Here is a 27,819-nt window from a genome sequence, read left to right as displayed (position 1 = left end):
AAACCCTGATTCTGGGTAAGATTGAGGGTGGAAAGAGAAGGGGGCAACAGAGAATGAGATAGCTGGATTGTGTCTTCAGCTTAATGGTCATGAGTTTGAGGAAACTCAGGGAGATAGTGAAGAACAGGGAAGCCTGGCGTGCTGCAGTCCATGGTGTCGCAAAGAGTTGGACACATCTGAGCAACTGAACAACAACAATCAGGGGTCTAAATCTAGGCCCAGAGGAGAAGAAAAGGTTCTAGTGGCAAGAATTCCCAGATCCTCACAGGAGCATGCAGCAAATCCTCTTCTCCAGGTGTTTTCAACCAAATTCCTTATGGGTATTAAGCTTTGGGATTCAGTAATGAGAAATATTCCGATAATTGTGTATGGATGTGAGAGTTGGATCATAAAGAAAGCTGAGTGCCAAAGAGTTGATGCTCTTGAACTGTGTTGTTGGAGAAGATTCTTGAGAGTCCCTTGGACTGCAAGGAGATCAAACCAGTCAATCTTAAAGGAAATCAGTCCTGAATACTCATTGGAAGGACTGATGCTGAAGCTGAAACTCCAATATTTTGACCACCTGATGCGAAGAACTGACTCATTGGAAAAGACCCTGATACTGGGAAAGATTAAAGACAGGAGAAGGGGATGACAGAGGATGAGATGGTTGGATGGCATCACCGACTCAATGGACATGAGTTTGAGTAAACTCCAGGAGTTGTTGATGGATAGGGAAGCCTGGCGTGCTGCAGTCCATGGGGTTGTAAAGAGTTGGACATGACTGAGCAACTGAACTGAACTGAATGAGAAATAGGAATTTCCCCCTTGTTCCCCAAATTATGTCATTTATAAAATATTTCCATACATTCTTTACTCATTATTATGGATATATTTTTTAAAAGTTTTTGAATACAAAATAAATAATAGTATTTACAAAGAATTGTAGTCTGTAACAGTCAATTCTGTAAACTGTCAGTGAACATTATTGGGTGGTATTCTAATAGCAAGCAAAATACAGCTCTCAGTCTATTTTGGTAAATAAGGTTTATTGGAACACACACACACACAATCACACACAATTTCTGGATCCTTGACACAGACAAAGGATCGGGACAGGGTGGGGATCGGATGAGAAAATGACTGACAGTTTCTTGATTTACACAATAATTGATGCAAGGAATTCAGATTAGAGAAGAACTCTTCCCCAAAATGAAAATTCTTGTAACAGAACTACTAAATATAACATCTTTGTAAGAATTCAGCTATTTTCTGCCCCTACTTTTATAAGTTTAACCAAATTCACATCAAATCACAAATCAATGGTCCTTGCTTAGTTATTGGAATCCTCCACCTATTTCCACTCTCCTGAACGCAAACCTTTCCTTCTGGCCTTTTTACCCAACACCATGGCCCAAACCAATGTTTCCCAGCCCCATTTCTATCTCATTCATGTAACAAATACTTACTGAGCATCAACTATGTACTAGAACTGTTCTTGTGTTAGGGACATAAGAATAATGACAATATGGGTGCATATTCAGTTGTGGATGACTCTTTGCAACCCCATGGACTGCAGCCAGCCAAGATCTTCTGTTCATGGAATTTTCCAATATATATAAAAACAAAAATAACATATATAAAGAACTGAGTGCAGTGTCAAATGACTGATTTATTCTATCACTATTATTGATATCACTATTATTATTATTATTTTCCTTATTCATCCAGTAATTTTAGCAAAGGTAACAAATGGGTGGTCTAAAAGTAATGTTTCACCTTAGAAATGTGTGTACAATTGAGACATGGAAAGCATGATTTTGAATGATGGATAAGTTCAATCATAAGAAAAAAATCAGCCCAGGGATAATATCTATCAATATTCAATTGCTGAAGGGTTTTTGTGGGTTTTTTTTTTTTTCTTTCTTTTAATTTTCTTGGTTGTGCCACATGTCATGTGTGATCTTAGTTCACCAACTCATATCCCTTATGTTGGAAGCATGGAGTCCTAACCAGTGGACCACCAAGGAAGTCTATGAAAGGTTTTTTTAATTTATTTTTTAAAATTTTATTTATTAATTTATTTTTGGCTGCTCTGGGTTTTCGTCGGTGCACGCAGGCTTTCTCTACTTTTGTGAGCAGGGACTACTCTTCCTTTTGAAGCTCTGGCTTCTTGTTGCAGTGGCTTCTCTTATTGCAGAGCACACAGACTTAGTTGCTCCGTGGCATGTGGGATCTTCCAGGGTAAGGGATCAAACCTGTGTCCCTTGCAGGCAGATTCTTAACCACTAGACCATCAGGAAAGTAAAAAAACATTCTTGTTAAACACCCCAAATCCAATTCAGTTTACTCAAAAGACAAGAACAGAACATAATGATATCTAAAAACACAAACTTAATCAATTATTATTATTTTTGCTGTACCACTCAGCTTGTGGGATCCTAGCTCCTGACCGTAAATTGAACCAGGCCCTTGGCAGTGAAAGCACCAAGTCCTAACCACTGGACTGCCAGGGAATTCCCTTAATTAAGTTTGTTTTTTGTTTTGTTTTACTTTAATACTTTTTTATTTGGCTGCACCCAGTCTTAATAGCGGTACTTGGGACCTTTGAGCTTTGTTGCGGCATGTAGGATCTTCAGTTGTGGTGTGTGGGATTTGTTCCCTGACCAGGGATTGAGCCCAGGCCCACTGCATTGGAAGTACAGAGTCTTAGCCACTGGCAACTGGGAAAGTTCCTTAATCAATTAATTTTAATGGTCTCTGTCTAAAGTAAGTGAAGATGATCTGCAATATATCTATAAAAGGAAAACTGGGGAACAAGACTCAATCTTCTGTAGTGTTTTTCCAGTGTCATTCAAGGAAGAGTCGGCAGTATATATAAACATTCTGGGCACCAAAGAAATGTGTGATTATATAAAAGGCAAGGACAATTTATCAGATTGCACCTTGGCCAGGGTCACATAACCTTCAGAACCACACAACATACTTTATTCTGAATTCAAGTATAGAAACCAAACTTCTATACACAATCATTTGAACCCTAACCTTTTTAATCTCAAATTCACCAATGGCCTAGTGAGAAGTCTTCCCTATGAGGCCCAGCAGGCCTCTTCAGAACACATTTTAGTGGTCTATCCACCAGAAGGTCCCAGGCCCCAGATCGCCTCAAACCCTACCTCAGTTCCCTTCCTACCCCAAAACTTGGTTGGTTAACATCTCTCACTACTTTCCACAGGATTTTTTTTTCCTCACAGGATTTTTACCTTTAAAGGGAACAGATTTAGACATTCTGTCTGTGTGTGTATTTGGGGTGCTAAGAACACTGGTATGCAGCTAATACGTAATGGTCCCATATGTGAAATATCTATTAAATGTCTCTTATTTCTCTTCAGGCCATCACAAGCCAAGTCTCCACACTCCATTTTGATCTGTTTTCAATATCCCAGTCCAGAGGTTTCCAGTTCCTCAGTTAATAGGGCACTTAGGATCTCAGCAATTTTTTCACAGCCCCTCTAGATAAAAGAAACACCTAAGAGTTTTGCTTGGAGCCTGACAACTTAGGAACCATTTGAAAAAAAAAAACACACATAAGTTAAAAGAAAATATTTTTTTTCTTAAATAAGCACAAATAGTTACTAATGGACTGTGTGTGCCTGTTGGGCCCTGCCCAACTTCAAAAACCTTGGAATCCAGCACTTTTACCCTCATTTCCTGTTTCATGCTGATTTTCACACAGTTCTTATTTTTTTTTTATCAAAGGGACCTCCTAAAGTCTGACTTTGCAAAGATATTTTATTATCAAAAGAAATGTAGCACAGTCCAATGTTCAAATTGTGAACTGCCTTGACCTAGCAGTTTGCATAGCACACGAGAGATATGTCAGATGTTGCTGTGTTTCCCTTAAATTTTTTAAATATCCCATGGTACCCCTGTGGATTTGCCCCTTGGCACAGAGTCTGAGAACTATGGCCCCAGGGCACTCCTTGCCACCTTGTTCCTAAACGCGTCCTGTAAATGAATGAACTCTAATCAAACTATTTGTGAATTCCATGGGATAAATTCCATCTCCACTCCTTACCTACCAGTTGTGTGATCCAAAACAAGTAAAATAAATCTTGTTATGCCTCAGTTTTCTCACCTGTTAAATGGTGATAATAATGGTATTTATTCTCATTGCAAGGATTAAATAAAATGCCAGTTAAATGTTCAGATAAGTGCCTGGACTTACAGTAAGCACACAGAAAATATTGATTATTATTTTTTATTTCTCTAGGCCATCTAAACATGAATTGGATCAGAACAAAAACTAGAGGTATGCCCAGCCCATTAGCAGCAACTCTAACCCTGCATTGTTTAAAACAGAAGCCACTAGCCAAATGTGACTATTTAAATTTAATAAAATTGAAGGGCAAAATTAAGAAGATAAAAATTAGTTCTGAGTTACACTAAGCATATCCCAACTGCTCAAAAGCCACAAGTGGCTAGTGTCTACCACACTGCATAGCATAGAAATATTTCAATCATTACAGAAAATTCTATTGCATAAGACTTTTCTTATCTTTTCTAGTTACTGCTACCCTGTATCCACATTTTAAAAACCTAGAACTATGTTTTATTCTGTATTTGTAAGGTTCCTGTAGTCAGGAACCAAACGGTCATCAACTTTAGGGTGATTTTGGCTCATTACTCCCTTATTACCCCTTTTCTATCTTCTTCTCATGCCTCCTTCTACTTCTGAGGGACTCCCATGGCCAGGCACCCATGCAGTAACACATCCAGCTTCGATGCTCAATATCAAGGAAACTGGGGAATGGAAGTGGCGGGCTCGAAATCACCAAATATTGGCTTATGGAGAGGAAAGATGTCTCAAGTTAGTGACTCCCAGTGGCAACATTTATAGAAGCAGGCTCAACATCTTAGGATGTTGTGAGAAACAGACTTAAGGGACTAGATCTGACAGACAGAGTGCCTGATGAACTATGGATGGAGGTTCGTGACTTTGTACAGGAGACATGGATCAAGACCATCCCCAAGAAAAAGAAATGAAAAAAAGCAAAATGGCTGTCTAAGGAGGCCTTACAAATAGCTGTGAAAAGAAGAGAAGTGAAAAGCAAAGGAGAAAAGGAAAGATATTCCCATTTGAATGCAGAGTTCCAAAGAATAGCAAGGAGAGATAAGAAAGCCTTCCTCAGAGATCATGCAAAGAAATAGAGGAAAACAATAGAATGGGAAAGACTAGAGGTTTCTTCAAGAAAATTAGAGATACCAAGGGAACATTTCATGCAAAGATGGGCACAATAAAGGACAGAAATGTTAGGGACCTAACAGAAGCAGACGATATTAAGAAGAGGTGGCAAGAATACATAGAATTGTACCAAAAAGATCTTCACGACCCAGATAATCACAGTGGTGTGATCAGTCACCTAGAGCCAGACATCCTGGAATGTGAAGTCAAGTGGGCCTTAGGAAGCATCACTACCAACAAAGCTAGTGGAGGTGATGGAATACCAGTTGAGCTCTTTCAAATCCTGAATGATGATGCTGTCAAAGTGCTGCATTCAATATGCCAGCAAATTTGGAAAACTCAGCAGTGGCCACAGGACTGGAAAAGGTCAGTTTTTATTCCCAATCCCAAAGAAAGGCAATGCCAAAGAATGCTCAAACTACCACACAATTGCACTCATCTCACACGCTAGTAAAGTAATGCTCAAAATTCTTCAAGCCAGGCTTCAGCAATACGTGAACCGTGAATTTCCAGATGTTCAAGCTGGTTTTAGAAAAGGCAGAGGAACCAGAGATCAAATTGCCAACATCCACTGGTTCATCAAAAAAGCAAGAGAGTTCCATAAAAACATCTATTTCTGCTTTGTTGACTATGCCAAAGCCTTTGATTGTGTGGATCACAATAAACTGTGGAAAATTCCTCAAGAGATGGGAATACCAGACCACCTGACCTGCCTCTTGAGAAATCTGTATGCAGGTCACGAAGCAACAGTTAGAACTGGATATGGAAAAACAGATTGGTTCCAAATACGAAAAGGAGTACATCAAGGCTGTATATTGTCACCCTGCTTATTTAACTTATATGCAGAGTACAACAGGAGAAACGCTGGGCTGGAGGAAGCACAAGCTGGAATCAAGATTGCCGGGAGAAATATCAATAACCTCAGATATGCAGATGACACCACCATTAAGGCAGAAAGTGAAGAAGAACTAAAAAGCCTCTTGATGAAAGTGAAAGAGGAGAGTGAAAAAGTTGGCTTAAAACTCAACATTCAGAAAACTAAGATCAATGGCATCCGGTCCCATCACTTCATGGGAAATAGATAGGGAAACAGTGGAAACAGTGGCTGACTTTATTTTTCTGGGTTCCAAAATCACTGCAGATGGTGACTGCAGCCATGAAATTAAAAGACGCTTACTCCTTGGAAGGAAAGTCATGACCAACCTAGACAGCATATTAAAAAGCAGAGACATTACTTTGCCAACAAAGGTCCATCTAGTCAAGGCTATGGTTTTTCCAGTGGTCATGTATGGATGTGAGAGTTGGACCATAAAGAAAGCTGAAGAATTGATGCTTTTGAACTGTGGTGTTGGAGAAGGCTCTTGAGAGTCCCTTGGACTACAAGGAGATCCAACCAGTCCATTCTAAAGGAGATCAGTCCTGGGTGTTCATTGGAAGGACTGATGTTGAAGCTGAAACTCCAATACTTTGGCCACCTGATGTGAAGAGCTGACTCATTTGAAAAGACCCTGATGCTGGGAAAGATTGAGGGCATGAGGAGAAGGGAATGACAGAGGATGAGATGGTTGGATGGCATCCCTGACTCGATGGACATGGGTTTGGGTGGACTCCGGGAGCTGGTGATGGACAGGGAGGCCTGGCATGTTGTGGTCCATGGGGGTCACAAAGAGTCGGACACGACTGAGCAACTGAACTGAACTAAGGCAGGAAACGTGTTTATTCCTGCCTCTTGCCTGAAATTTCTTATTCTCTCTATATCACAAGACAGATGTTTGCCTAGTTAAATACCTGTCCCACCATCACCAACAATCTTTTACCTTCCATTTCCTACTGTTCCTGAATTTAAAATATTATTTTAGTTTAGTTTTTATCCTGGTGGCAAAAGGATCACTTTCATTTCTGTGTGAGATCCCTACCTGTGCCTCAGTCAGTAGGCACAGTAGGAGCACCGTGACCTTAACACCCTCATTCCCAGATAGGGAAGCTGACTACACCCTAAGGAAGGGACAAAGACCTGGGGCATGGAAAGGACCTGGAACAGAAGGGAACAAAGGTTCAGAGTGATAAAGATAAATAATCTCTTAAAATTAGACCACATCGTACCCCACTCCATCCAACCCTGACACTACCCCTTATCTTGGTTAACTCACCCTGCATATTATCAAAAACATTCTTTGCCCTGGAAATGGAGTAAGGGACTGTGTTGGTTTCACATGGGTGATAAACTACCACCTCAGTAAAGGGTAAAGAAGAAACAGGGTTTGCGGAAAAGAGACGTCAAATTGAGACACCAGGTGGCAAAAGCCAGGTGGATATCTCCAGCCTCATTCTCAGTCATCTACCCAGTGTGATAGTAGTTGCCATTTGGTTGGAAGCCTGAAGAAAAAAAATGCTTCCAAATCTTTGCAGTTTCTTTCTTTATATCCTCCTGCTATGAAGTCTTATGGATTATTTCAAAATTCATATGCTGAAGCCCCAAGCCCAACTGACCATATTTGGAGACAGGGCCTTTAAAGAGATAACTAAGTTAAATGAGATCATAAGGAGCCCTAACTCCTTATAAGAAGAGGAAAAGACAGCAGGAATATCTGTGCACAGAGAAAAGTCCACGTGAGGACACAGTGGAGAAAGTGGCTATCTGCAAACCAAGAACAGAGGCCTGTGCTGACACATTGATCTTGGGCTTCAAGGCTCCAGAACTGTGAGAAAATAAATTTCTATTGTGATAGCTCAGTTAGTAAAGAATCTGCCTGCAATGCAGGAGACCCCAGCTCGATTCCTGGGTCAGGAAGATCCCCTGGAGAAGGGAAAGGCTACCCACTCCAGTATTCTGGCCTGGAGAATTCCATGGACAGTCCATGGGGTCACAAAGAGTCGGACAAGACTGAGTGACTTTCACTTTCATTGTTTAAGCCACCCAGTCTGTGATATTTTATTATGACAGTCCCAGTAAACTAATATAATTTCATAGCCTGATTTTTCTCAATCTAAGTGAGAAACTCCCATCCTATAAGTAAAATAGCTGGTACCGGGGCTAATACTGAAACTATTTACTTGTATAGTACAGGAACCAACCAATCAGAACCAATGCCAGCCATAAAGTACTTATGCCAGTCACACTGTAGTGTCTTAACTGAATATCCACCCTGCTTGGAACTACAGCTGACAATATTGCTCAGTATAGAAATTTACCTTCAAGATACAGCTCAAGGTAATTAAATCATTTAACTGTCATTTATTAAACAACTTTTATGGGCTAGGCATTGAGCATAAAAAGGGGCCCATCCCAGATACCATGCACTCTGCTACCCCTGAATTTTTGCCCTTTTCCCTCTGCCTAGTAGATGATGTGAGTGCAAAAGCATTAAACCATAAATCAGAAGACCTGGATTTTTTTCTAAAAATTGTTTTACTACTTCATGCAGTGAGAGAAAGCACAAACCATGAAGAACTGAGGTGTTGTCAGTAAGAGAGTGCTAGAAAGGACTTGTTATAAAATTTGGCTTTTGTTAAGAAATTTTGAAAGGATTTAAAGAAATGAGATTTTGCTCTGGATTGGGTGCTGTCAGGAATTAGGGCAATTCTATAATTGGGTATCTAATCCATTTTATCTAGAAGCAGACAAGACTACACAGAGGCTAAGGCTCTAATAAGTAAAGAAGTAGCAGTCATTCATATTCTCTGGAGGAGGGGCTACTGGGGATTTTTTTGGCTAGGAGAATGTTCATGTTTTGACTGTGTTCAGACCTGATTGTGGAGTGGTTTCATAAGGAGACCTGGACTTTTAATCCCATTTCAATCTTTGCCTTGGCTTAAGTGATTCTAGCTTACAAAGCCTCAGTTTTCAGACTGCAAAATAAAAACAATCTTGCCTTCCCTGCCCAATTCACAGTGGGTTTTGAAATCAAATGAATATGGATATAAAACTGCTTTATTAACTGTGAGCAAATATTATCACTACTTTTTGCATCACTCTGCCTACTGACCCACTCAAGGCAGAGCTCAAATCCAAGTTATCCGTGCACAATAATATAATAATCCTTTATGTTTTTATATTGGCTTTTATATTGCTTTTTATATTTTTTTATATAGTTTTCTTTGGCTGCTCTGGATAGAAGTGATTTCCTCTTTCCTTGAATTTGTAGACTGTTTAATTCATATCCTATGAAGCATGTGTTACACCATGAATTTCTAGATATTTAGAAATTCTAGATATCTAGAATTGGTATTTTTTTCCCATGTAATAAAACATTACCTTGTTGACATTTTATTTTATTCTCTCTTCTTCTTCTTTTGGTTGCATCACGTGGCTTATGTGATCTTAGTTCCCCCACAAGGGACTGAACCCAGTCCCTTGGCACTGAAAGCATGGAGTCCTAACCACTAGACTACTAGGAGATTCCCTAGTGTTGATATTTTATACTGTGAATTTTCACATTGTTATTCCTCCCTACCCAGAGTTGAAGTTTCTTAAGGAGTGTCTTTCATAAAGAGTAGATGCATAATAAATGTGTATAGATGTATTGCTTGCTGAAATTCTACCATTTATAGTAGGTTGAAAAACATGGCCATAAAATTTTGCAGCTCCTCCCATCAAGAACTGAAGTCCTAAAGAATAAAAAAAAGAATTGAAGTCGTTTCCCCCACACCTTAAATCTGGGCAGCCCTGATGACTTGCCATGACCTAGAATGAGGTAGGAATGAAGTTATACCAGTGCTTCAGCCTGGGCCTAAAAATGTCTTGCATCTTCCCCTCTCACCCTCTTGGACCATCGCCCTAAGTTCCACCTGCCATAAGGAAGCTAGCTGAACTAGTATATACAATTGCCAGACATGTGAAGAGTCATCTTGGACCATTCAGTTCTTTTCATGAATGAGCCCAGGTGAGACCAGTGAAAGAACTGTTCAGCACATATCATTTTGTTTGGGTGCCACTTATTATGCAGCAAGAGCTAATGGAAGACCAGAAGAGGGATTCCTCACCTGCACACTGATAGGAATTTTTCCTACTTCTTTTAGGGCCCTTCTTAAAAATTACCTTGCTTTCTGGATATGGCTCTTCTGACTACTGCCAGGCTGTAATGTCACTCAGGGTGAGACAATTTACTGATCTTAGATTTCTTCTAAAGTACTATGCCTGGAACTGTATGTAGTCGGTAATGAGTCCATTTGCCAAGTACGTAACAGTTCCTTCCAAGGAAGTCTTGGAAATCAGGTCCCAAAGGAATTTATTACAAGGCACTTTCAAATGAGAGCACTTAGAGAGCTACTGTACTTCCCTTAACCCTCTCTCACACCTATATGGGTAGAGGCTAGTCTAGCATTAAAAGAGATCTGTAACATGAAACATACAAGGATTATTGCATCATACCTCTCCTTCAGTGACTCACATATCAGTCAGAAAGAATATTCTTCTTAGTGGTTAACACTCACCTCTTCATTTACTTCTCTAGCACATATTTCTATATTTAACCCATGACGAAAACATCACCAAGAAGCCAAACTACTAAAAAAAAAAAAAAAAAAAAGCCATCCTACTCAACCATCCTCTAGGATCCTTGGTACTGTATCCAATTCTCCAACTCTCCCACATTTTTATAAAACTAGATGAAACGAACATCAAATATGGCTTTGGTGAGGGTAAGAAGAGTCACAAAAGAACAGGTTGTGGAATGATGTGTAACCAAGGTGCAAGTAGTGAACCCGACCACACACTCTAGAGCAAACACTTGAGCATCTGTATGCCCAGAAACAACAGAAAGAACAGCAGACTCGCTTGTTCCCCTGGGGAGCTACAACCCCCTCTCCATTTTGTATTCAGAGGTTCCTTAGTTCTGAATTGTCTGTGGGCCCTACCTGGCCTGGGAAAGTTGTGTCTAACAATCAGAATTCAGGTGAAGTCTCCAGCTCCGTTAGCAGCTACAAGTGCTAGAAAAGTAGCAGTTCTTTTTATGATTAAGCATCTGGGGCAGGCTTCACTTTCCTCAATGTTAGGCTCAATAGAGAGGCTTCTAGCTAAACCAGTCATCGTCCTCAGAGTTGAGTTTCTCAATTTCTTGTTGCTTCATCCATTTAAGACAGTCACACTTTGGGTTATGAAATGGGGGAAATTGAAGTGTGGTTCATGTGTTGTAAAATGTTGTAATTCATGTGTTGTAACAATCACATGGGGTTGGAGAAGAAAGCTGGTCCCCAAAGGTTAGGTTTAGAGGTTACTGAGAGACCCTTAGGGTTCTGCTTTGGTTTCTTGGAAAGGATAAGGTAAAACCCTCACCTAAGGGTTTCTTCAGGGAAAGGAAGCCATTGAGAATTATTCTCAGTCAAGGAGCCCCTATGGTTAACAGACCTGCTAAAATGTTCCTATTCAAAGCAGTCAGGTATTTCCCAAGAGTATGAGCTGAACCAACTTCCTTTGATCTCTGGGTACTCCCTTCTACGACAATGAGGTCTTTCCATTCCGCACTTGGTTAACTAAAGGAAATGAGTTACATTGTGAAACAAAGATCTCTTTAAGGTGACTCACTTTTACTCTATCATCCACCATCAATTCCAGAGTAACAGTCTACTCACCCTGCATTCATATGATTAAGGAAATTCTTCTAAATAATTGCATAATAACTTTGTCCATCTGTACCTGCTCTACCCACAACAGAAAGAACCTTGAATCCTCAACAAAGTTGAAACAAAAAGTTCCTTTAAGCCACAGGAGGGAACTCTACACATTTCATTTCTGTCTGGCTACCCAGACAGAAATGGATGACCTTCACAGATTTGAAAAGTAGTCTTATTTGCTATGCAAGTAGAGGTAGGATGACTATGGAAAAACAGGAGAATGGCTAGGTGGATTGGCTGTATGTTTAAACACAGGAGCTGCTTAAGATCTTTTCCTACGCTTGTTAGAATAAACTCTGTTAGCAGTCTCGTGGCTGGTGGTGAAGTTGAGACAAGTCTAAAGACTGTCTCTACGCCAAACACGAACAAAAATATCCTTGGACTTGATTGGTAACTCAGTAAAAACACTCTTATCACGCATATATGTTTACAACTGGGGGCCAGAAAACCGAGTAAAACGATGAGACACCCCTGTAGTGACAGAAACAGATTCATGTAAAGAAAATTTCATAATTTAACCGGAGACGCTAGGAGGGTGGATTCTGCAAGGCAGCTTTCTGGAGAAGCCGGTCTTGTGTCCGGTTCGAGGTGACTTCAGCGAGGAAGACTAGGGTAAACATCTTACCGTTTTAATCCATTTCTTCCTGGCATATCTTCACTCTGACTTTTCAGAGGTATTCCTTTGAGTAGAGCGGCTAACTGTTGCCTATCCTTTCTTTCTACTCTCGGTGCCCACAACAGCGCTCACTTCCTCAGGCGTTTACTGCCGCTCTTTGAGCCACGCCCCCAGGTTCTGGGGCTAAGTTCGGGCCAATAAAGTTGCGCCCCAAGATCGCAGGCCCAGGAAGGGAAGCCTCCAGCCAATGAGAGGCCAACCATAACCGCAAAGAGTATAAAAGTCTTTTAGTGGTGTCTTCGGACCAATGAAGAGCAACGATTGTGCGCCGGTTCTGGGGGTACCAACAGATCACAGGCGGCTTCCTGAAACACGTGACCAGTGAGCTGAAGCAGCCCTGCCCCACCTCCTGGTCTGGAGGTAGCGCGATGGGCCACGCTTCCAATGGTTCGAAGAACTTCTCGTCACGTGCAGTTTTTGCAGGCCCAGCGGCGTCCTGAAAGTCATGTGACAGTTGACGTTGGCGCCAAGCTTCCCAATGGAAAACAAGAGCTGCCTTCACAGGACCAGAAATCGCTATGTCTCCGCCAATAATAGCACGGCGGGGCGGGGATAGCCTATCACGTGCTGCGGGGCGGAACGGGGCGGGGCAGGCCACTGGTTGCGGAGCGAGCTGGGCGCGCGGCGCGCAGGCGCCCTGGGGACCCGGTAGCGGCGGCGGCGGCGGCGGCGGCGGCGGCGGCGGCGGCGGTGACGGCGGAGGCGAAAAGAGCCGTATCTCTGGCCGAAGCGGGAGGCGGCGGTGGCGGCCATGGCGGCAGATGGAGAGCGATCCCCCCTGCTCTCCGAGCCCATCGACGGTGGCGCCGGTGGAAACGGATTAGTGGGGCCGGGCGGGAGTGGGGCTGGGCCCGGGGGAGGCCTGACCCCCTCCGCACCACCGTACGGAGCCGGTAAACATGCCCCGCCCCAGGGTAAGCCGGGGCGGGGTCCGGGGTGTTCCCAGGGGTACTCTGACAGGCGGAGGGGGCGGGGCCGAGGGCGGAGGCGGGGCCCAAGCGCCAGGTGCGGGGCTGTTGCACCTGTGACTGGGTGAGGCTTCCTTCTCTCTGCAATCGAGACCGCAGCTTGGGAGCAGAAGGGAGCTCTGAGGAGTCTGATGGAAGCACTGATCATAACAATCACGCTGAGCTTGTCAGAAGGGTTGAGGACCAGAAACAGTTGCCTACTGCGTGTAGCATCAGTGGGTGTCTTCAAGTAATGCCAGTCCTTCTTTTTACCTTCCTGTCCAGCATTTCCCCCGTTCCCCGAGGGACACCCAGCCGTGTTGCCTGGGGAAGACCCACCCCCCTATTCACCCTTGACCAGCCCGGACAGTGGGAGTGCTCCCATGATCACCTGCCGAGTCTGCCAGTCTCTCATCAACGTGGAAGGCAAGATGCATCAGCATGTAGTCAAATGTGGCGTCTGCAATGAAGCCACTGTGAGTTACACAAATCTATGAAACGGGCCCTGTTTTCTGGATCCTCTTTCTGATCCCTTGATTCTAGATCCAGACCTTCAGTCATTGGCCAAGGACCTTTCATGAAACCCAGGTTTCAGTTCCAGGAGTCTCACACACCATTTTCCCAGAAGCCACTCACCAGGCTAATATTTACCATCCCTCATCTTCATACCTGTCTTTATACTTAAGCTTAGTTTTAGCTTGTAAATCTCATGTTATATATGCCTTTCATTTCTCCGTCCTGGCTAAGATTTTATCTCTCTGATCTCTTCTCAGGAGGTGTTTTTGGGAGAACAGGGATTGGGATTAGAGATTTGCTTACTGATGTCCCCATTATTCTCTAGCCAATCAAGAATGCACCCCCAGGGAAAAAATATGTTCGATGTCCCTGCAACTGTCTCCTTATCTGCAAAGTGACTTCCCAGCGGATTGCCTGCCCTCGGCCCTACTGGTGAGGAGGAATAATTTGGGGAAGGGCATTAGTGGGGAAAATTGGAAAGCCTAAGAAGGATGAATGTTTACAGAGAATGTAAAGATGAGAGAGCCTGGTGTTTACTTAGGAGAAAAAGCTAAGGGCTGCTGTGTCTCTAGAACATTATAGCTATCTTTCTTATCTCAGTAAAAAGGTTAGGATAAAAGACTACTCCATCTTTAGGAAGATGGAAAGTCTCCGAGACTGGGTGAATTATCCTGAGGTAAAAGGGACATTAGAGACCTTACATTTAAGCACTGCTTTTCCCACACGTATTCTCTGGGGTAGGGCTGGCAGTGCAGAGAAGCAGCTACTGCCAAGTCGCTTCAGTCGTGTCCGACTCTGTGCAGCCCCACAGACGGCAGCCCACCAGGCTCTGCCATCCCTGGGATTCTCCAGGCAAGAATGCTGGAGTGGGTTGCCATTTCCTTCTCCAATGCAGAGAAGCAGAGGGACTTCTAACGGCAGGGAGTGGGGGATGTGAGGGAGGAATAATGTAGGGATCCTTAGGATTAAAAACTTTCTAAACATAGTCATTTTCTCCTATACAGCAAAAGAATCATCAACCTGGGGCCTGTGCATCCAGGACCTTTGAGTCCAGAACCACAACCTGTGGGTGTCAGGGTCATCTGTGGACATTGCAAGAATACTTTTCTGGTGAGGGGAAGTATTAGGAGGCTGAGGGTAGGGAGGGGCGGGAGTGGAAATGTAGTCATGAATGTATTTCTGAGTTATGATAATGAATCCTGAAAAGGTCTGTTCTATGAGGAACCATTTCCCCACCTCCCACTGCCCCAGGGCTCTCATTGAAAATGACACTGCTTCTACTATTAATTGGTGTCTCCCTTTTCCTTTCTCCATAGTGGACAGAGTTCACAGACCGAACCTTGGCCCGTTGCCCTCACTGCAGGAAAGTGTGAGTGATTAGGGAGCAGCATCCTTGAGCTGGGTAATGAATAGGGTAAAATCTACAAGGCCATTCCAAGTATCCATTTCTGTTTGCCTCCCCACAGGTCATCTATTGGGCGCAGATATCCACGGAAGAGATGTATCTGCTGCTTCTTGCTTGGCTTACTCTTGGCAGTCACTGCCACTGGCCTTGCTGTGAGTAGACCTTGATCCAGCCCCTTTCATTCTGCAGCCTCATCTCCTAAGGCTAAGATGGGGAAAATAGCTATCCTAAAAAGAAGTGAAACTGAGGGGGGTTTTGTTTGTCTTGTTTTAACAAACAAGATGACCTACATTTGAAGGAGACTGATAAAGTCTTCAATGTTATCAGAGTTAAAAACAGCTATCTTCTTTATGCGGAAGATAGAACAGAGAAGTGACTTAGATTCAGTTGCTATTAGGAAGTTGCCAGACATGAAGAAAAACTGACAGGTGTCTGGGATTGTTTGAGTGTCTTCCTGCCTAGCAGAAGGGAGTTGGACAACTGGGCCTTTTAAAAGGTCCCTGAAGGTGGCCACATGTGGATAGGGGACAGAAACTGAGGCTTGAGTTGCTTGTTACTGTTACTAGGTTTCCTGGAAAGTGGTGAGAGATCAACAGTAACCCCATTGTTGTTCTCTTTATCTTCTTCAGTTTGGCACATGGAAGCATGCACGGCGATATGGAGGCATCTATGCAGCCTGGGCCTTTGTCATCCTGTTGGCAGTGCTGTGTTTGGGCCGGGCTCTCTATTGGGCCTGTATGAAGGTCAGCCACCCTGTCCAGAACTTCTCCTGAGCCCCACGACGACCCACAGACTGTGCCTGGCCCCTCCCTGGTGGGGACAGTGACACTATAAAGGGAGCCATGGTAAAAGGCTCCCTGGGCTTCTCTAAGGGGAGCCAAGCAGCTGCCTTCCTTTTCCCTGGGGAGAGGTAGGAAGGAACCAGGCCCTCACCTAGGTTTGGAGGGATAGGTAAGACCACCGCTGGCCATCTGCTTTCCTCTAACAGTTGCTGTGTTTAGGGTGAAGTAGGCGAGAAGTTGCCCCTAAACCTGGGTCCTAAAAGACAGTTCTAGCCTTGTCCTTCCTATATGCTCCCTGAGAGCCATTCCTGTCCCTTACACATTCCAGGGCAGGGTTGGGGTGGGTAGCCCTGGGGGGGTCTCCCTCCCTCTTGTGCACCATTAGGACCTTGCTGCTGCTATTGCACTTCACCAGGGGCTGGCTCTGGTCTCAGCACCCTCAGTCTCCTCTCCCCCCATTCTGTGTCCTGTGGGGGTGGGGTCAGCCGCTGCTCTGTACAGAACCACAGGAACTGATGTATATAACTATTTAATGTGGGGTATGGTCCCCTAGTCTTGTATTTCCCATAATTCCTCCTTTTCAACCTTAACACCCCAGTTGCAGTTATTTAACTGGGCTGGATAGGGTTGCTCTGTCATGGGAAAGGTTAGGGAGTCATTCTGTGCTTGTAAATAAATAAGGTCATGACTCTATTCTTTTCCCGTTGTTAATCTGTGTGTATGAAAGGATGAGAGGAATTTGTAACCCCATGAAGGCATAGAATACACCACCACCAAAGCTGAAACTATGGCTCTTTATTTTCACAGGGACAGTTCAAAGGAAATATCAGTAGCTTTTGTTTAATGTAAAAAAAGAAAAAGAAAAAAGCACAACCCCTACACAAACACCCTCCTTGAGAACTTACATCTGTTATTAGAAGCCTGGTTAAAGGATTCACAGCTTAGAGGGGAAATACAATGCAGATTTCTCTAGATAGCAGTTATTAAAGAAGTCTGGGGATAAGAATTTTAAAGCTAGCTTGGTGGGCTTATTTCCTAGGCTCAACGTGATTTGGAAGAGGTGTCACAGAGCTAGGTATAGGGTAATGGGACAGTGGTCACTGCCCAGAGCCTTGGAACGGATTTTACTGTCACACAATGCAGGCAAGAGAGACTGAGATAACAAAAAATAATCAAGGCGCCAACCAACGTTTTTGGATCGCGCATTCATCATATAGGTCCAAAAAGTGTAGGCATAGGCCGTGTTGGGGTAGAGGTGCCGGAAACTGTCAGTGAGTGGCACAGCCTGCAGCAATTCCCCGAAGCCCTGCCGCTCTTGTGGAGTGAAGCCAGCATTCTTTTTATTTCCCTTTGGGTTGCGAAGGTCAATTTCTTCATGAGCCACGTTGAGGTCCCCACATAGCACAAGGGGCTTGCGGGATGCCAGACCCTTCAGGAATTTGCGAAAGGCTTCATCCCAGCGCTGGCGATACTCCAGGCGCACCAGACCTCGGCCTGCATTAGGCACATAGGCTGTCACCAGCACAAATGCATCATATTCAGCCACAATCACTCGGCCTTCCTGATCATGTTCTTCCTCACCTATAGAAATGATGGAACAATTAGCAAAAAGAAGTTTTAAGAAAAGGGAAAGGAGAGAATAAAAGAATCAAGAACTGGGGCTGGACTGGGATACCAGCAATTAGTTTGGAAGCGCTGGGCTTTAGAAAATCAATAGGGTCTCACCAATGCCATAAGAGACTTTGAGTGGGCACTGGCGGGAGAGGAGGCCCACACCACTGTACCCTTCCTTGTCTGAAGGAGCTGACCAGTACTGATGGGATAATCCAGACAGTTCTTGAAGTTCAACTGGTAGTTTGTTCTCTGAACATTTGGTCTCTTGGAGGCACAGGATGTCTGGGGCTTCTTCCTTTACCCACTGTAAGTGAAATTAAATGTAGAAAAAGTATCATCAATTCAGCAGCCATTTACTGAAAAATCTATATGCTAAGTACTAGAAATATACAGATGAGACACAGTCTCTGCAGAAATAACGTCTAGCAGCATAATATTAAAACTTATAAATGAAGGGCAGAGAGGCAAGAAGAGTGTTACGTGCAACACTGAGAAATTCTTGTTTTTTTCCCCATAAGCCAGCTAAAAATTTTAAGCAGTAGTTATTTAAATGTTGGCTATGCAGGGAATAAAATGGAGCAAGTCCAGTAAGGAGGTTTTCCCAACATGCCAGGGGAGAGATGAGGACATTATAAATAAGAAAATGGCAGTGGAACTGTTGAAATGGCATTTGAAAAACAAGGTTTTTTGGTGAAAACCTAGTATCTTTCCCACAAGAAAACTACCGTGCTAGGGACTAAGATGGAAAAAGATGATTAAACCCCAAGCTCAGCCTCTGCACCCCCTTAATTCCACTCACATCTAAACCTTTTTTCTTAATCCAGGCTCGAAGCCCATCCACATTCCACGAGCAGATCTTGAGTGTGGCTGATTTGCCACTGGGTGAGGTTTTCTGATCTGGGGGGTCTTCATACAGAACTGCGCCCTCTCCTACGGCCTCTTTTTCGTTCTTTTTCGCTCCTGCCTTACTCTTCTTCGCCTCTGGCTCTATAAAATAAGTAATACATAATGGGATATAAGTTGGCGGCATCCAACTTTGATCCAGAGTTAACTACAGACCCACTAAGAGCCTGCAGCTGCCGCGACTTCTTCACAAATGAGAATACTGTCAGTGTCGGTCTGGACTTTCCGTTCAACGGTCCGTACTTCCGTTCAACTAGGTAATACTAGACATCCCCATCGCTGCCTCTAGGGAGAGGGGCCTAGTCCATTCTCTTACCAGCCTTGGGCTCTTCCGCGTCTTCGACCACCGCTCCCTTTTTCCCACGCTTCGGCATCACTGTAAGGTACGCCCTTTTGCACCAGTTCCACTTGGCCCACTGAAGCAGTATTTTGATCGCGTTGCCTACAAGTGCAAAGAAGTCGTGAAACCAGCTAGAGCAGAAGACTCCACCCTCAACGCCCACGTACCAAGAACCGCCTTTCAAACTGTATTATCTCTGAATTCTTTCCCCGCCTCCGTGCACCATCAGCCTTTCAGCCCCTCACCCCCAAGACTAGATCATTTTCATCGTGTCTTACACACTTCTCGCGAGATCCGCCTCAGGCCGAGGGACTTAATTGAGAGTCCCGACCTGGCCTTGCGGATCAGACGTCCAGAGAAGCGGCTAAGATAGGCAAAACAACACAAACCCTTTAGCTGACCTGCTTCGGTCCCTGTCAGGCTCCTCCTTAACCCAGCACAAAGAATGGAGCACGCTGTGCCCCACGTGGGTAACTGGAGTGGTCACGTGATCTGAGATGCTCTTCCAGGGGCGGAGGAATACGGGTCATTGGTCTAGTTGTACCACGTGACTGAAAGCTTCCCGCCCTTCTCCTGGACTCGGGGACACTGAAGGCCCCACCCTCCATTCTTGGACTGTTTATCAATATGCCAGATTCACAACTCTTTCTGCCACCCTGACTAGAGATCCCAAAGCTGTGTAAGAGAGAACGAAATCAATGGAAAAGGCTGGGCTGGACCATGTGAGAGAAGCAGAGGAACGGATAGGAATTTAAGGAGTAGACGCCGGATCAGCGTTCCCGGCAGTTAGGAGGACAGGCCCTCGAAGGGGTCTTGATGGGTCGTCGTAACGACAGAGGTTGGGACTGGCGCTGGCGCGCTGTCTACGGGAATTTTTTGGTAGCTGTTGTTTTGGTTGGCGCGGCTGCTTACCAGCCACTGGCTCATCCTCCTACTCTGCGACGCGGAGTTTGCGTCCCAGCGCGGACTGGTGAGGGCTCCGTGGCTCCAGTGCTAGCTCCGAGCCATGCCGGCGGTGCTGGGTTTTGAAGGCAGCGCCAACAAGATTGGCGTGGGAGTGGTACGGGATGGCAAAGTACTGGCGAACCCGAGGCGGACTTACGTCACGCCTCCCGGCACAGGTGAGGACTTGGGGATTTATAACTCGTGGCGCACTTTCCGCACAGCATCCCCTGCCATCTTGCCAAACGTTGGTGAAGAGTGCGCGTTGTGTCTCATAATTTTTGATCCTAGTCTCTGAGATTATGTGACGGTAGAAGGGCTTCCCAGGTGGCTCAGTGGTAAAGAATCTGCCTGCAGTGCAGGAGACTTGAGTTCGATCCGTGGGTCGAGAAGATCCTCTGAGGAACGGAATGGCAACCCACTCCAGTATTCTTGCCTGGAGAATCCTATGGCCGGAGGAGCCTAGTGGACTACAGTCCATGGGGTCGCAAAGAGTTGGACAAGACTAAGCACGAACACACATTATCCCGAGGCTGATGGGTAGAAGAGTTACAGGCACTTGGAACTGGATCTTCTGAGTTTGTTCAGCCTATACTGAGCACCTTTTATGTGCTAATTATCGGCTGTCCTTGCAATATTCGGTAGTTGTTTTTGGACTTCTGTACCTTGTTCTTAAAATGGGAATGATAATACCTGCATCATTCGGTCTTGAGGGTTAAAGCACCGGACACATTGACCACTTTCCGTAAATGTTATTTCTAAGTTACATTGTGTCTTTCCTACCTTTCCCCCAAACACCTCCTTCCATAGGAGAGGGCAGCAGTCTTGTATATACCTGAAAAGCGACCCTGAAGAGGTGATGTTGTAACAGGTTACTCGTTAGAAATGGATGTATATGTTTAGCACTCAAGCTTCTTGGCATTTGGCACCAAGAATATGAAGATAAAATAGGCAGTGCTTTGAGATGCACATGGTTAAGCTGGGAAAAGTACCGATTAACTATAATGCTGTAATTGTTACATGTTACATATAGTGTGTTAACTTAAATGATGTTATTATGTGCAGTGTTTGTAGAGTCACAGGGCATCACCAAAAAGTATGAAATAGATATCATTGAGTCCTGAGTAGGAGTTGGGTATGTAGAAGGGCATTTCTGAGAGCTGTTTAGCTTAGCTGAACAGGCTGAAAAGACCATTATCTGAAGACAGGATGTTTGAGGAAAAGGGAAGGAACTCTTCCTACCCTACTCAAATATCTGTTTTGACTTCTAGGTGCCTTTCTATAGGAAAATTCTTAGGATCTCTGACTTGTGTCCATCTCCTAGGATTCCTTCCAGGTGATACTGCCAGGCACCACCGAGCTGTTATCTTGGACCTGCTGCAGGAGGCACTAACAGAGGCTGGATTAACCTCTGAGGATATTGACTGCATCGCATACACCAAAGGTATAGCTAGAAGAGTGGGCAACAGTGGAAGAATACACCTGGAACCCAGCTAGGTCAAAATAGCCTGCAGCTCACCTCTGATACCACCACTACATCTGCTGTACCTTCACATCCCCCACTTTCCTCAACTCTGCTTTTCCCAATCTCTATAGGATTCTAAGCCCCATTCTGTCCCCATAGGTCCTGGCATGGGTGCCCCACTGGTTTCTGTGGCTGTTGTGGCCCGTACTGTGGCCCAGTTATGGAATAAGCCATTGCTGGGTGTTAACCACTGTATAGGTCACATTGAGATGGGCCGCCTCATCACGGGAGCCACCAACCCAACTGTGCTGTATGTCAGTGGAGGAAATACACAGGTATTTAGAATTCTTCACCATTCTTTCTTTTTTTCCCTTCTCAGAGATTTTTGGTATTTTTAATGACTGAAACAAAACAGATCTAAAACCACAGCTTCTGGAAGAACCATTTATTTTTGCTGGTTTTGTATCTTTCCTCAAACTTGACCTTGACGTCTTGTTGGGCCACACATTTAAGAGCAGGGTCTCTGAAGACATTCTTGTTGGCAACAGTTTTTTCTAAGGGGATACCTACAGAGTACCTTGTGGGCTTGAAGTGATATACTTCAAGTTATAAACTTTCACAAAAGACTGACCTCCTGGTGATTTTCTTCTTGCCCGTGGTAGCTTTCACTTTGTACCTTGCTGCTAGCAAGGTACTAAGATCATAGGTGTTCTTCATGATGACTGACCAGGGGCATCACCACCTTCCCAGGTTTCATGAACTTGCCCATTTTGACAGAAGCCATTCAGGACTACAGCAGAAAAGCTCCACCATTCCTTCTTAATTTCTGAGGCACTGTATTAGCAACTTTCACTTTCTGCCTGAGTGGTAGGAAAACTGGGCTCATCTGAAGCTAAAATGTGATACACTAGAACACTGGATGACCTTTATATGTGGCTATAGAGATGAGGAATTTCCAACTTAGAGAAGGAAAGAATAGTAAGGATTGAAGTATTCAAAATAAAGATTTTTATTTTCATTATTTTGAAGTTTATTTTTCCTATGAATGTTAGCAATTAAAACTAAGGGACACTTGGCAGTCCAGTGGTTAAGACTTTGCTTTCAATGCCAGAGGCACAGGTTCTATCCCTTGTCGGGGAACTAAGATCCCATACGTCTCAAGGTGCAGCCAGAAAAGTGTTTTTTAAAAAAGAAAAAACTAAGGGGTACTATCTCATTTGTTTCTTTACAACATTTGTTTTGTTTTAGTTACTGGGGGTAAATATATAGGGGTTTTTTTAAGAGTGAAAACGTTAAGTAATTTTAAAAAACATTTTATGAATGGTGGAAGATGTTTTAAATTTACAGATGAAGCCAGAGTTGTTTGGGATACCTTACAAGATCTTTTTAAGTGGAGATTGGAGAACTCTAGCCTTTGTTTTCCACCTAACACCTGATGGGATTATTGTCCAGACTGATTCCTCTCTCCAGTTTATGAAAGGATTACATTCTAAAAGTTTATTCTGTGAAATAGTTATTAAAGATGAAGCACACATTGCTATGAAATGACGTGGGAACTTTAATGGGTGGAGAACAAGTAATTGGTTGAGGCCTGAAGGATGTTTATTATACAAGGTTAGGAACTTGGGGTGTGGAAAGTAACAGTGGAAGCTTACAAGATTTACTTGAAATGAGCAGTGATGGGATTTTCTCTTTTTCTCTTTTCCTTTGAAGCCTGCTTAGGTGTGAAAAATAAGATGATTGACTAGGGAAGAGTGGATGACCAAAGTAGAAAGGCAAAATTTTTCTTTATGCTTTTGTCTCCAGCCTTTTATCAGTAGAGTAAGGGCTACATCAGGATGGAAGAAAATCCCTAGCAGCACCAGAAAGGGAAAGGGACTTAACGATCCTTTGGAAGTACTGTCAGAAGTCTGGAGCTTGTGTGTCAGTGGGTGATAAATACTCTCTGTGCTAGAAGTTGGTCACATATGAAGAGTGGACAGAAGTTGGTTGCCAGTGCTGAGCTGGATAAGCAATTAGTCTGACCCAGTATGGGATTTTTGGGTTTTGTTTTTGTTGTTGCTGCACCGAGTGGCTTGTGGGATCATAGTTCCCCTGCCAGGGACTGAATGCATCTGCAACGAGGAACAGGGAATTCCCTGGGATTTTTTAGTGTTTTTTCTTTTTTAACTCTACCTTAGTGGTTTCCACATACTACCACCCTCATAGGATAATCTTGAAGAACTCTGGTTCCCTGCCTCCAAGAAGAAAAGCTTTCCTTAGCCCACACTGTCTTGATTGCTTTTAAAGGGGTGTCAGCAACCGCCAAGCTAGAAAAATGTATCCAAAATGATAACGTACTTCTTCTCTGACCTAGGTTACCTTCTTTAGACTAGGAATCTACTCTGGGAATCCTTAGGGTGTATATAGACTTCTCAGATAAGTGCTATTTAATAGTACCTGTTGAGGGTTTGGGAAAGTACTTTATTTCCATTGCTTATTGAAGTTCTAGTGACCATGTTGATCCTCTGCTATGTTCTTCCCCAAGCCAAATGCTCCTCTTTACAGACTTGAGGTTTCATGGACATCCTCATCACCCTTAGGTGATTGCGTATTCAGAACATCGTTACCGCATTTTTGGGGAAACCATCGATATTGCTGTGGGTAATTGTCTGGATCGTTTTGCTCGAGTGCTGAAGGTAAGCCATTGAGGCTACAGAGAATATAAGTTGTGAATGAATTTTGGGAGAGCCATGGAAAAGGAAAGGGAAGATAAATTAGCTTCTTTTGCTTCATAGATGCCTGACTTCATCCTGTTTTTCCTTCTGCTAGATTTCCAATGACCCAAGTCCAGGCTACAACATTGAGCAAATGGCAAAGCGGTAAGGGGAATAAGGCGGAAGGAGGCTGACTGGTGGGGTGCCAAGGATTTCCCTGTGTATGTATTAATGAGCTTTGGGAGGGCTTTGGAGGGTGAGCAGCCAGCAGACTACAGGCTTAGTGCCTCATATACTCACTCCCACATAGAGGCAAGAAGCTAGTTGAGCTGCCATACACTGTAAAGGGGATGGACGTCTCATTCTCTGGGATCTTGTCTTTTATTGAGGTGAGTGTGGGGGAGGTGAGATGGGCACTTTCATGCTTTTTAGAGAAGTGTTTGAGTTTTGCTCAGTGTAGTATTTTCTGCGTATAGCATAGTACTGGCCTATGTTAGATACTGAATAAATTCATCTAGCATATACTTATTTGAACATCTTTTGTGTACCAAGTGCTGTTCAAGGCAATAGTGATACAAGACGGAGCAAACAAAAATCTGCCTACTTGGAGCTTGCATTTCATGGGGCATGGGCAGGAGGGAGGGAGACAGAAAAAGAAACAGACAAAGAAATGGGAAAAAAAATAAAAAGGGTTGGACGGGGACAAGTCTGGAGAAAAATTAACCAGGGTAGGGGACAGAAGGTGAGAGAGCAAGCATTCATGATTATTGAATCTTGAAAGAAGGCTGCTATTTTATATATATATAGCTCAGTGCCAGTGAAGAGCAATATATACTGGTAAGGGTGAATTGTGGTAAAACGCAGTGATCCTCCAAGTGTGCTAGTTTTTTGCTCACATGTCATCCCCAGATGACAGTTCACTGTTTTATCTGTTTGCCCCTGTAACTACAGGATGTAGCCCAGCGGATGCTGGCCACTGGAGAGTGTACTCCCGAGGATCTGTGCTTCTCCCTGCAGGTAATGAAGTGAAGAACTGGGATAGAAAGGTGGAGCTGGGGGAGCTTTTATATAGTAGACAGAACTAAACTGGGATCGCCTCTGATGTTTTCAACTTGTCTGCCGCCCACAGGAAACTGTGTTTGCAATGCTGGTCGAGATCACAGAGCGGGCCATGGCACATTGTGGCTCCCAGGAGGCCCTCATTGTGGGAGGTGTAGGGTGTATGTATCATTGAACTGTGCTTCTCTTTTGTATTTTGGGGCATGTGCATCTTGCTCCTGATACTCTAAATCTCTAAGGGTTTGGGGAAGTTACTTATTTTGTTTCTGTCCTGTGCTTCCCAGTCCTTGCACCTACTTCATTTTCCGAAGTCAGTGCACATGAGGTGTATGGCTAGACTGGAGAAATGACTAAAGATGAGCTAATCGTACTCCTACCTCTGTAGGTAATGTGAGGTTACAGGAAATGATGGAGACCATGTGCCAGGAACGTGGAGCCCGGCTTTTTGCCACAGATGAAAGGTAAAGGCCCGCCCACCCACACACACTTTTTTTTACCCCAGTTGCTATGATTTTCTGTCCTTAGATCATGAATTTCATACCTCTTTTCTTTCCCAGGTTCTGCATTGACAATGGAGCCATGATAGCCCAGGCCGGGTGGGAGATGTTTCAGGCTGGACACAGGACCCCTCTCAGTGAATCTGGGATCACACAGAGGTAAGTGGCCGTTGGGAGGAGACAGACAGCATTATATGGGAGGTAGGCAAAAATCATCAGCAGGAAGAGGACCCAGAATCATGAGGGCCGAGAAGAATGGAATAAGAGATGACTGTCCACCAAGTTTTTCCTTTTTTTTTAAAACAGGTATCGAACAGATGAAGTAGAAGTGACCTGGAGGGACTAACAAAGCTAACAGGATTGAAGTATTTCATGCCCTGAGTGGAGCCCAAGGGACCCGAGGCCTTAACCTCTATCCTGACAAGGCTGTGGGCTCCCTTGTCTCATCATTTGAACCTCAAGAATTGACTCAGCATTAAAATATTTTTGGTTTTATATGGCAATTGACTTGTGTTCAGGAAGAATACACATTTGGCAATGGTTAAATCCTTTCGATGGGTCGATGGATAAGGAGGGCAGGGGTCAGAGCAGCACCTTGGCGGACTGCAGGTAGCCTTGGGAGCTGCTGCTCTGGAGCTAAAATTGAGGAGAATCTCTGAGATATTCTAGCCTTCCCTTAGGAATGCTATTATCATTGGTTCTGTTTTAGCATCGGGTCTTGTGTTAATTGCTTTACATTCATCACCTTGTTTAAATTCTTTGAAGTGTAGGTACTCAGGATTTCCCTGAAAACAGCCTGAAGCCCGATATAATTTCATACTAATTGATAACTCAGAAGTAAAACTGTCCCTCCTCCATACACTTAAGCCTACAGACATTTTCATTGGCAGACCAGAGGGAAGCCCTGGGTACATGTCCTCCTGCCACAACCACCAGAATTAACCTCATCATGCACTTTTATTTATACCAGTCACCGTAAGAAGTGGTGACTATCAGGTCACCTCTCATCTTTTAAACTCTAATAACCATTACTCTCCACTCCCTTTTTTGTCCCTGTCTACCCACTTCTTTTAACTCTTGAAATTCTTTTTGTGATCTCTGACATTAACAGCCAGTCATTAGCAAGAATCCCAGGTATCCTCAACATCCTCTCTGAATGTTCCCTTTACATGGCTGTGCTCTGAGCCCTGGTTTCTCCTGAGGACTCTGCTTCTCCCATCACCTGTAGTGGTGGTGGTTTCTCTCACACCCATTGTAGCACTAGGCCAGCCTGGAGGCAGTGTGGGAGTCCTCATTTTTCCTCATAATATTTTTAGACTACTCTCATCTCTAACATACCTCAGCTTTAAAACAGTATCTGTCATAAATCTTGGTGCTTTAAACATCCATATAGATAATCTTTCCGACATTCTGGTGTCAGTTCTTTGCACCTCCACTGATCCTGTCCTCTAGTCCCACTTCAGGCTATGGTCATATTCCAGCCCTGCTGCTACTCCATATCTCAAATCTCAAACATCCCACTCTCCCACTATTACTTCCTATTTTTCCAATTGACTCCACGTGTCTTCACTTCCCTCCTCCAACTAAGTGCCAGTTGTGAGCACCTCATTGCAAGTAACTAATCTCTTTTGCTTCTCTTGCTTTTGTCACACTCAACTCTTCACTGACTTTATGCCTACACCCATGCAGCTGAAAGGGCTAGGGAAAAACAGCCAAGTTGACTTTAAATTCATTACCATGAAACTTCAGTGGGTCCTTTATGCTGGAAGTAGTATTTGCTAGTCTTTTCACTTGCCCTCCTTTTTTTTTTGGGGGGGGGGCGGCGGGGGCCTCTGTGTTGCTTGCGGCATCCAAGTTGGGAATTCATCACTTACCTCTTTTCTGATCCCTGTTTTATTCCTTCTGACCCCTCAGATCTCCAACATCCCCTTCATTCTCACTTTTTGGTAGAAAATAGAGAGTGAAAAGGTTCACAAGCTCCTACCACTACACTTACCATAACTTCCAGCATTTATACCCATACGCTGTGCTTTCTCTCCTGTTACTGTGTCTTTTTTTTCCCCTCTTATTATTTTTGTTATTGTTTATATTTTTCTCTACTGTTACTGCATACCAGTGGTTCTCAGCTGGGACTGAGTTTG

General features: G+C 43.9%; 3 protein-coding genes and 1 long non-coding RNA gene across 9 annotated transcripts; 2 read left to right on the top strand and 2 right to left on the bottom strand.

Moving 5' to 3' along the window:
- Positions 1-1,011: 1,011 nt before the first annotated feature.
- Positions 1,012-13,151, bottom strand: LOC133066519 (uncharacterized). Its single transcript, XR_009695159.1, has 2 exons — positions 12,462-13,151; positions 1,012-2,267 (listed from the first exon to the last, which is right to left on the bottom strand). It is a non-coding gene; the product is annotated as an uncharacterized LOC133066519 (long non-coding RNA).
- Positions 13,152-13,173: 22 nt separating this feature from the next.
- Positions 13,174-16,855, top strand: PIP4P1 (phosphatidylinositol-4,5-bisphosphate 4-phosphatase 1). Of its 2 annotated transcripts, none has more exons than XM_061157674.1 (7): positions 13,174-13,426; positions 13,745-13,935; positions 14,301-14,407; positions 14,980-15,085; positions 15,292-15,344; positions 15,442-15,532; positions 16,010-16,855. In XM_061157674.1, exons 1-7 carry the CDS (start codon positions 13,264-13,266, stop codon positions 16,151-16,153), a joined length of 855 nt encoding a protein of 284 aa, XP_061013657.1. In that variant the 5' UTR covers positions 13,174-13,263; the 3' UTR covers positions 16,154-16,855. The 2 variants fall into 2 exon arrangements, with proteins under 2 accessions (XP_061013657.1, XP_061013658.1); XM_061157675.1 differs by having other exon boundaries at positions 13,175-13,405.
- Positions 16,856-16,937: 82 nt separating this feature from the next.
- On the bottom strand, positions 16,938-19,574 carry APEX1 (apurinic/apyrimidinic endodeoxyribonuclease 1). 4 transcript variants are annotated; one of them, XM_061157669.1, is made up of 5 exons: positions 19,421-19,574; positions 18,996-19,121; positions 18,576-18,763; positions 17,888-18,080; positions 16,938-17,743 (listed from the first exon to the last, which is right to left on the bottom strand). In XM_061157669.1, the coding sequence occupies exons 2-5, from the start codon at positions 19,051-19,053 to the stop codon at positions 17,226-17,228; spliced, it is 957 nt and encodes a 318-aa protein (XP_061013652.1). In that variant the 5' UTR covers positions 19,054-19,121; positions 19,421-19,574; the 3' UTR covers positions 16,938-17,225. The 4 variants fall into 4 exon arrangements, with proteins under 4 accessions (XP_061013652.1, XP_061013654.1, XP_061013656.1 ...); XM_061157671.1 differs by having other exon boundaries at positions 19,409-19,481; XM_061157673.1 differs by lacking the exon at positions 19,421-19,574 and adding an exon at positions 19,298-19,418.
- A 70-nt stretch (positions 19,575-19,644) lies between these two features.
- Positions 19,645-26,181, top strand: OSGEP (O-sialoglycoprotein endopeptidase). 2 transcript variants are annotated; one of them, XM_061157668.1, is made up of 11 exons: positions 19,645-20,140; positions 21,286-21,405; positions 21,685-21,761; positions 24,009-24,104; positions 24,238-24,287; positions 24,433-24,511; positions 25,074-25,139; positions 25,252-25,342; positions 25,567-25,642; positions 25,739-25,837; positions 25,985-26,181. In XM_061157668.1, exons 1-11 carry the CDS (start codon positions 20,026-20,028, stop codon positions 26,022-26,024), a joined length of 909 nt encoding a protein of 302 aa, XP_061013651.1. In that variant the 5' UTR covers positions 19,645-20,025; the 3' UTR covers positions 26,025-26,181. The 2 variants fall into 2 exon arrangements, with proteins under 2 accessions (XP_061013651.1, XP_061013650.1); XM_061157667.1 differs by having other exon boundaries at positions 19,646-20,140; positions 21,586-21,761.
- The last annotated feature ends 1,638 nt before the right edge of the window (positions 26,182-27,819 follow it).

Source organism: Dama dama, chromosome 12 (assembly GCF_033118175.1).
Source record: "Dama dama isolate Ldn47 chromosome 12, ASM3311817v1, whole genome shotgun sequence".
NCBI classification, from domain to species: Eukaryota; Metazoa; Chordata; class Mammalia; order Artiodactyla; family Cervidae; genus Dama; species Dama dama.
This window is presented reverse-complemented; position numbering and strand designations above follow the sequence as displayed.

Excerpts from the sequence above, each read along its gene's own strand:
- OSGEP (XM_061157667.1), top strand. The coding sequence starts at position 20,026 with ATGCCGGCGGTGCTGGGTTTTGAAGGCAGCGCCAACAAGATTGGCGTG. Across the intron at positions 25,343-25,566 it reads CATTGTGGGAGGTGTAGGGT|GTAATGTGAGGTTACAGGAA; the intron begins GTATGTATCATT and ends CTACCTCTGTAG. Across the intron at positions 25,643-25,738 it reads CTTTTTGCCACAGATGAAAG|GTTCTGCATTGACAATGGAG; the intron begins GTAAAGGCCCGC and ends TTTCTTTCCCAG.
- APEX1 (XM_061157669.1), bottom strand. The coding sequence starts at position 19,053 with ATGCCGAAGCGTGGGAAAAAGGGAGCGGTGGTCGAAGACGCGGAAGAG. Across the intron at positions 18,764-18,995 it reads CGCGGAAGAGCCCAAGGCTG|AGCCAGAGGCGAAGAAGAGT; the intron begins GTAAGAGAATGG and ends CTTATTTTATAG. Across the intron at positions 18,081-18,575 it reads TTAAGAAAAAAGGTTTAGAT|TGGGTAAAGGAAGAAGCCCC; the intron begins GTGAGTGGAATT and ends TTTCACTTACAG.
- PIP4P1 (XM_061157674.1), top strand. The coding sequence starts at position 13,264 with ATGGCGGCAGATGGAGAGCGATCCCCCCTGCTCTCCGAGCCCATCGAC. Across the intron at positions 14,408-14,979 it reads GCCTGCCCTCGGCCCTACTG|CAAAAGAATCATCAACCTGG; the intron begins GTGAGGAGGAAT and ends TCTCCTATACAG. Across the intron at positions 15,533-16,009 it reads TCACTGCCACTGGCCTTGCT|TTTGGCACATGGAAGCATGC; the intron begins GTGAGTAGACCT and ends TATCTTCTTCAG.